This window comes from Cornus florida, unplaced genomic scaffold, assembly GCF_030987335.1.
Source record: "Cornus florida cultivar Cherokee Brave unplaced genomic scaffold, ASM3098733v1 CherokeeBrave_3.0.0_Hap2_Chr11, whole genome shotgun sequence".
Classification (NCBI taxonomy): Eukaryota; Viridiplantae; Streptophyta; class Magnoliopsida; order Cornales; family Cornaceae; genus Cornus; species Cornus florida.
The window spans coordinates 89,615,798-89,624,296 of NW_026775581.1; the positions used below are offsets into that span (position 1 = coordinate 89,615,798).

Consider the following 8,499-nt stretch of genomic DNA (forward strand, 5'->3'; position numbering starts at 1 on the left):
TTCTCTTTCTATATGTATACATTTAGAGAGGAGAGATAAAAAGAGGAAATAAAAAGAGGGTCACAAATTTGAGTTGGTCAAGGAATAAATTTGGGTCGATAACATGTTTTGGTATAGAGAGAGTATCGAAAAGAAGATGGAGGGAAGGTAGAGAGAGAGTTAATGAAAATGTATTATGTCTTATTGGTGAAGAATACTTAAGAAAGAGAGAGTGAATTGTACACAAAAGTTGATTTAGAAAATGTTTTACGGAGAGTTGCCAAACACTGAAAAATAAAAAGAACATTTTAAATAAAAATTTATTTATTTATTTTTTTTTTACAATATTTTACAAGGAAAACATTTTACCTTCTAACAAAACCTAGTCTTAAGACTTATGGTAGTATAAGAAATTATGTAGTTGACAAATATAAGAATCAAAAATCCCATTTAAAACCCAACAAACTAGGAGGAAGAGGGACTTAATCAGGAACATACACCATTAAGTGCAAAAATACCCACTCGTTGAATTAATACATATACAAATGCAAATAAAAATCAAGTCATACGCGCGGGCACACACATATATAAAGTGCAAATACATAAGTGCAAAAATACCCCACCATTTGAATTTTTTTTTTTTTAAATTAATAAAGTGCAAATACATAATTGCAAAAATAAAAATGTTAAGAAGTAGAAAAAAAAAAAAAAAAAAAAAAAAAAAATTACTTTGTACAATTCAATTGAAGAAAAACAACACGCCACTAGATCGTGTAATCCTAAATTAGTTACACCCCTGAATAAGGCAACACAAACATGTAACCAACCCTAAGCACAGACTCGGTCTCCTATATATACCTACCCAATCCCTTCAATTCCTCCCATTCCTATTTTCACAGAGATTTGTGTGCCTTCGGAAGGAAGAAAGAAAGTGTCTTCGGAAGGAAGAAAGCAAGATTGGTTCGTGAAGCTTCGTGTTGACGGACGGATTCGTGAATCGGTTATTGTTGCGATTCGGCTTCTGAACGAGAGATATTCATCTTCCTGGTGCGGACCCCTAACCCTAAACACAGAGTCGGTCTCCTATATATACCTACCATATACCTACCCAATTCCTCCAATTCCTATTTTCACAGAGAATTGTGTGCCTTCGAAAGAAAGAAAGAAAAGTGCCTTCGGAAGGAAGAAGGAAAGATTGGTTCGTGAAGCTTACGGACGGATTCGTGAGTTGTGATATTCATCTTCGTGCGGAGTTTATTAGATTGAATTCTCTTTAATCTGTGAATATAATCTTTACTACGCATTGATTTCTCACTGAAAGGATCGGACCTTTCAGTTACGCTTAATTTGTAATTCAAACATTGTAATTCAAACATTGTACTCGATTATTGAATTTATTGGCCTCTAAATTTTAGGGCATTGTTTGTTCTTTTTCTCGAAAAATGCAAATAAATAGAGCAGTGTATTACAAGTTCAAGAGTGCAAAAGATTACGACTCAATTTCAATCGATGAGGCTTACATATCAATTTTTAATTTGAAAGCAAAAATATGTGAATCCAAGCAATTGTTCAGGGGCACTGATTTTGATCTCAGAGTTACTGACCCTCTTACTAGCGAAGGTACAGTTAAGGTTTAGGGGTTTGTATTGCTGATTGGTTAGGACTAGGGGAACATGCCTTTTGGGCAGTTTTTATGGATTGATTTATCTATTTTGTGATTTCAGATTTTACTGATGAAGCATTGTTGATTCCGGAACGTACCTCTGTATTAATTCGTCGAGTTCCTAGACCTTGCAAACCCATTGTTATCAAAAAGGTTATTGAACCAGAAGGGTACCATCTCATTCCTTTTCATTTGTATTGGTTAAATTGGGTTTTATTTAAGATGCACTGTGAGTTGAATATTGTTTTGTTCTTCTCTCTTTGGTGGTGCTTTAAGATTGAAAAAGCCCCCTCTATGTCTTGCCCCCTTCATTTTAAGACAAATTGTGAGTGCTTGGCTGATTTTGGAATGTGTGTTGTGTCCTACAGGCCAAAGATGGAAAATAAATCTGAGGATGCTCCATCAGTAAAGAGTAACTTTGTGGGGACTGATTCATCTGTCATAAGATGTGTAAGTCTAAGTTGCTATATTGGTTATCTGCATGGATGATGCTTTGTTTTATGGAATTCAGTGTTTCTTGTGTTGTCTGAGCATAATAATTTATTCACTTTTGGGTTTTTGTAGCCTGACAATTCAGAATGGTATGATTTTGGAGATGACTTATATACTATTCCTGAGGTCCAGCCAGTTCCACTTGTTCAGTGCAGCAACCCAATTCAGGATGCTCCCCCTCTTCCGCTTGTTCAGTGCAGCAACCCAATTCAGGATGCTCCCTCTCTTCCGCTTGTTCAGTGCAACAACCCTTTTCAGGATGCTCCCCCTCTTAGTGATGCTGATGAGGACAAAAAGATCAAGGCTTTAGTTGATACTCCTGCCTTGGATTGGCAGCAGTGAGTTAATTTCTTGCTTTTGTTGTTGTACCACATATTGTGATGAAATGTTTTTTGTCATTGATGACGGTCTACTTTAGAATCTTACATGTTGTATTTCTTCTGATTTTTCAGTCAAGCTTCCAATGGCTTTGGTCCTGGCAGGGGTTTTGGACGGGATATGGGCAGAAGAATGAGGGGTGGACATAGTTCTGGTGATTTTCTTTTACATGTCTCTTTATGTAAATCTTCTATTTATGATGTAATATGTATAACAAGATAATTCTCAATGTTCTTCTCTATTGCCTTTGCTGTTCTACTGGTGTTTTGATTTTCTCGAGGTGGTTTCTTTTTTTGGTTGTGTTGATGGAACAGCCATTAAATCAAATCTAGGATTTTTGTTTAGTTATAAATCTTTGCTATTATACTTTCATGTTAATATTTTAGTTAATTATTATGCATTCAATACTAAAATTGTGCTTTACTTTTTAAGGAGTGTTGGAGCTGAAAACACCTCCTCAAGGCTACATATGTCACAGATGCAAGGAGCCTGGTACGAAAATGTTTTTCCTGGTTTTGAATTTGACTATGTAGTGAAAATATACCATATTAGGAAGTCCAACAAAAATGATTTTTTATTTTTTATTTTTTTATTTTTTTATTCAGGGCATTTTATTCAGCACTGCCCTACCAATGGTGATCCTAATTTTGATATCAAAAGAGTGAGACCTCCTACTGGTATTCCAAGGTCTATGTTAATGGAAACCCCAGATGGTTCATATGCATTACCAAGTGGTGCTGTTGCTGTTTTGAAGCCAAATGAGTAAGCTGATCTCTTTCTTTTGCTACCGGTCTTGTTTCTTCTTTATTGTTATAAAGACTCGCTTTTGGCTCAGAAAAGTTTTAATAATTGTATATTGTACAGGGTTATTTTTGAAAAAGAAATTGAGGGGCTGCCTTCCTCTCGTTCTATTGTCAATCTTCCACCAGAACTTCACTGTCCACTGTGCAAAGAAGTAATGAAAGATGCTGCGTTGACGAGCAAGTGTTGCTTCAAAAGCTTTTGTGATAAATGTAAGGTTTAATACTATTATATAGAAAATTTGTGATAAATGTAAGGTTTAATACTATTATATTTTCCATAAATGATACTTTGGGTTCTGATTGTGCAAATTGATATGTCTGCAGTTCCCTATAGTTTTAAATTTTTATTCTAACTATTTGGATGTTCTCTTTTGTAATGGCACATTTAGTAGTTACTATATGGTGTTTCTTGTTTATCTCTAAAATATGTATGCAATGCAAATGTTTGTGCTTGATCCTTCAGTGGTCTTATCCGTTATAGTTGATTAGAACTTACTGGGTGCCTTGCATTCTTTTCTTCTTGTTCTTCGGGTGAATTCATGGTTGACTACCATGAGGATTTTTTACCTTACCTGTTTATTTGTTGTAATCTTTGCTGTTAGTTGGCTCATTTGTAGTGTTCGGTCAAATTCTGATGACTAGATTTTTCTCTTCAGGTATAAGAGATCGCATCATTTCCAAATCAACGTGTGTCTGTGGGACCACAAATATACTTGCAGATGATCTTTTGCCCAATAAAACACTCAGGGTTACTATCAACCGTTATTTGGAATCCAATAACAGCAGTACAGAAAATTCTGGCAGTGCTCGAGGTTGTATTTCAGATATGAAGCCTGCATTCTGTCCACAGCCTAAGATTCCGTCCCCTGTGCTGTCGGCCTCAAAGGCAGAGAAAGTGTCACCGACTCAAAATGAGGAAACTCCAAATATTAAGGAAACTGCAGAGAAGAGCACAACTGTTAGTGTACTGCAGCAAATTTTGGAGGAAGGGAGGGCTGTAAGAGTCACAGATGTTTCTAAAGCCATGCCTGAGTCTATTACTGCGAGGGAATCAGGATCAAAGGGGAGCACCCCATCGGCTGACGGGGAAGTGCATCAGAAGCCAGTTTCCGGTGAGGCAGGTAAACTTGTTTGATACTTGTGATCCTTTATAGCTGATTACAGATTCCGGCTTTGTCATAAAATGCTTTTAAGTATCTGTTCCTTAGATACTGAAAATTTCAAAGCATATTGTTCCCTGGTTTTATGTCGTTTTTCCATAGGGAGTCCAATGTGGTACTTGCATGCCAAATTGGACTTTGCACAAGAGACATTACAAGAAATAATCCTGTTTTCACATGCAACTTCTTATATTTTGCTTTCATTTTTCAGGGAATAAAAAGAAAAAGAAGAAAACTTGCTTACCTTTTAATGGTACGTTTGTGATTTTTTTCGATACCTCTTGAGACTTCATTAATAGTTAGGTTCTTTCTGAATGTCTTTTTTTTGGGAAAATATAATACGTTCAAATGGTGTGAGGTTTTCTGGTCTTGGTGATTGGACATCATTACATTCAAGTCTTTGGTGTTTTGCAGCTGCGGAGATGCAGTGGGGAACCTCTCAAGATCTTGCTGTTGAGAACTATATGATGTTTGACCATTCCGCCTATTATAATCCATACTGGACTGGCATGCAAGCTGGAATGGAAGGCTGTGTTGCCCCTTGCACTTTTGATTCTATGGGCTATGGGTTTAATCCTTTCGACGTTCCATTCTGGGGTGTCTTACCTCCAGATTCATTTGGAGCACATGGTTATATGTTGCCTCTTGTCCCACCTCAAAGGTATGCTTCATTGTTTTTTTCCTTCTATCATAGTTATTTGTGCTCTCTTTTCTTGAAAGAGCGCTAGACCATTAGTTATACCTTAAGATTGTCTTCCCTTCCCTTTCATATAGTAGGCCAAGTGATAGGACACAGCACTGAGCTTTGTCTGTAATTGGCGGCATACTGTGATTACTGCCAAGTCAACTGTGGTTTAGGGTGGTTATTATAGTTGACACAAGTCTATTTGAAAAAGGAAAAACCAACTCAAATATATATCTATATATATTTGAACTAAAAACCATGAACTTGTGTAGTTCCATTTTTTGTGGAAGTGGATTTAGCGTTCTTATTCATGTGTTTCCAGCTCCATTTGCTTCTTGTTACTTATTTATGGTTTTAGTTTTTTTGTAACTTAAAAATCTTATGCTTTGTACAAGCGAATCACTGTTATACTCATTTTGTTTGATTATAAATTCTATTCCTTCTTCTTTCTTCAGGGATCCGTCCAGAGATCGGGAATTCAATAGGGAAGTGAGCAGCCATCCTGATGTTCCCTCATTGAAATCAAAACCTGTATGTCCTTTTGTTTCTCAAATTTCCCTCTCTTCTCTTTATACATGTATTCTGAGCAGATAAAGGTTCATGGTTAGAAGCAAATATTGGCAGGAACTATTTGGCCGAATGACAATTCGGCATTAGAATACTTGCCTACTCCTCCATAATAAATGGAAGAAGAATATTGTATCATTCCTAATTCGGGATTGGATGTATTCCAATATTCATTTAAAATTGTTTTTTTTTATTTTCCTGGCTTCATGCTCCATGAAAAGAGCTTAGACCCTGTAATTTTATAACAGCCAGTTCAATTCTTCTGCAATTTATTATTATTATTATTTTCCAAATTTAGCTGCAGAGAAATGGAGTTTAAGTAGGGCTGAATATACAAGAATTTACAACTCAATTAGGATTGCACAACTTTATCAGTTTGTTGATGCCACTTCGGCCTCTCCATTGCAACTGTTACTGCACAAATTACTTTGATTCTTTCCTATTTTCTCTCCTACATAATGTTCTAGTTTTTAGATTTATATGTTGTAAATGTTTTGAAGGACTGACTATTAGATACGTTTGGATACAAGAATATTGTCTAATAATGTTAACCTTTCTTTTAATAACAAAATCTTGCATTACTAAAAAAAAAAAAAACACGAAACAAACGCTCTGGGTGTGGCCAAGAAAATCGCCCTGCATTCTTCGATTTGATGTGTTCCATGGGTGGTTTCTTTGTTCGCTAATATACAACAGTCTTTTCACTAAACTGAGTGCTTTTTTGCGTAGATATTCATAAAATCAATAAATTGATCGAATTATTTAAGCAAAATTTTAAATAAAAATATTTCAAATTTTAATACTACGGAATTGGTGTTTTGAAGATGAATTGAAGTAGAAAATCGTTGTTCTCCGATTCGAAATCCTCATTGCCACTTTCATACTTTGAAATGCAATGGCAAGTAAATTATTTAAAGTCCAGAGTAGTAATAATCTATATATGAGTTTGTGAGCGCACGAAACTTAAATTTAAATGTTAAATTTCAACATAGTTGAGTCTAACTCGATTGATTTTTTTTTTTTAATGGTGTAGAGCACTATCTCACAAACAACTGGAGCTGATCATTATAGCCGCTGCCGTAACACCCCGCTAGGAAGTGCGAGACCACCTCCATCGGCAACGCCACCCAAATCAAGTGCCAAAATAGGAAGAGCAGACCACCGAAAGCAACAGACGGTTAGGGTCTTCTCCAACATCAGCTTTGCAAAGGAAGAAGCTTTGATCTCCAAGAAACGAAAGCTCTTGTCGGACCATCACAGGGCAACTAAAAATGTCATCTGTCACGAAGATCGTCATCATCATCACAGGAAGAGTGGTGATTTTGGTGCTGTAGATTATGGTTCGAGTAGTGATGATGACCGGCATTTCAAGAGAAGACGCTCGTGGAGGGAGTAAAAATGATAGGAGAAGAGATTGATGCCATTGGAGGTTGATATAGAAAACACACACATTTAGAATACGTACAATATCACTTCACTCTCTCTGTATTCAAATTTCAAGTTCTATTGTTTATGAAATGCCCCGTGATAGTAGGGGAGAGAACCTTTGTTAGCCGAAGTGTATCTAATAATATTCAAGTTATATTCAAATCTTTATTCTCTTTATTCTTGCTTGAAGTTGGTTTGCCAAATCTTTCTCTCCCCCCGGTCAAGCTTTAGACTATTCGGTCTCGCTCGTATATGGGCTCATCTCCGGCTCGCATCCAAATTGTGACATTTTAAAAACTCAAGTACGATTTAGACTTTGGTTGAACTCGTGTTCAAAAAATTACCAATGAAACATTTTCATTTAATTGACTTATCAAATTTACTTGTAAGTACACTCTACTAAAACGTGACTTGAGGAACCAAACAGTGTGTATGTACAATTTTATAAAAGCGAGTCTACGTGAGCTTGTATTGACGAGCCCTTACGAATTGAGTCCAATTTGATTTGAAATGGGCTTCTTTATTTTATTATTATTATCAGTTTTGTTCGGGATGGACTTCTTTATTTTATTACCCCTTCCATAAATTTTTTTTTTTTCACCTTTTTTTAATAGGCTAAAATTCTTGGCGGTAAATGAGCTTCTTAATGACCCGACTTAAAATTTAGGTTCAAAGTATAAAATCGTTTTTCTCCGATTTGAAATCCTCATCTCCACTTTCATGCTCTCAAATGCAATGGCAAGTAAATTATTTAAAGTCCAGAATAGTAATAATCGCGCCCGAAACTTAAATTTAAATGTTAAATTTCAAACTAGTTGAGTCTAACTCGATTGGTTTCTTTTTTTATTTTTCTCTTGATGGAGTAGAGTACTATCTCACAAACAATCGGAGCTGATCATCACAACATCTGCGGTAACACCCCATTAGGAACCGCGAGACCACAATCTCTAGCAAAATTAGTGTGTATCGATGAAATTTGATCGTAAAACAGCATGCATCGCTAGCAAAATTAGTGTGTATTGATGTTTCTTCTATTATACTTGTAAATGGTTCTTTTCAAGTCAAAACGGTCATGAAAATTTTGTGATTTTTTTTTTTTTTTTTTGACCTTTTGATGTTATAAACTATCTCCATGATAATTGACAAACCATTCCTACATAATATATTAACCAGAGCAATGTTATCTAAGCCCTAGTCGACTCTTGCACCTAAGAAATTCAAATCATCTACTATAGTACCATATATATATATATATATATATATCTCAAAGGATTTTAATTAAAACTAATATATAAAAGTAAAAAATAAAAATAAATCGTTTCTTTCAACTTTTCTCCTACTGTC

At 35.5% G+C, this 8,499-nt stretch overlaps 1 protein-coding gene across 2 annotated transcripts; it reads left to right on the forward strand.

The window, feature by feature from the left end:
• Positions 1-742: 742 nt before the first annotated feature.
• On the forward strand, positions 743-7,300 carry LOC132283739 (E3 ubiquitin ligase PARAQUAT TOLERANCE 3-like). Of its 2 annotated transcripts, XM_059785749.1 has the most exons (13): positions 743-1,599; positions 1,704-1,812; positions 2,011-2,092; positions 2,207-2,472; positions 2,587-2,666; positions 2,945-3,004; positions 3,118-3,274; positions 3,377-3,525; positions 3,972-4,436; positions 4,687-4,728; positions 4,890-5,136; positions 5,616-5,691; positions 6,761-7,300. In XM_059785749.1, exons 1-13 carry the CDS (start codon positions 1,422-1,424, stop codon positions 7,121-7,123), a joined length of 2,274 nt encoding a protein of 757 aa, XP_059641732.1. In that variant the 5' UTR covers positions 743-1,421; the 3' UTR covers positions 7,124-7,300. The 2 variants fall into 2 exon arrangements, with proteins under 2 accessions (XP_059641732.1, XP_059641733.1); XM_059785750.1 differs by lacking the exon at positions 743-1,599 and having other exon boundaries at positions 1,731-1,795.
• The last annotated feature ends 1,199 nt before the right edge of the window (positions 7,301-8,499 follow it).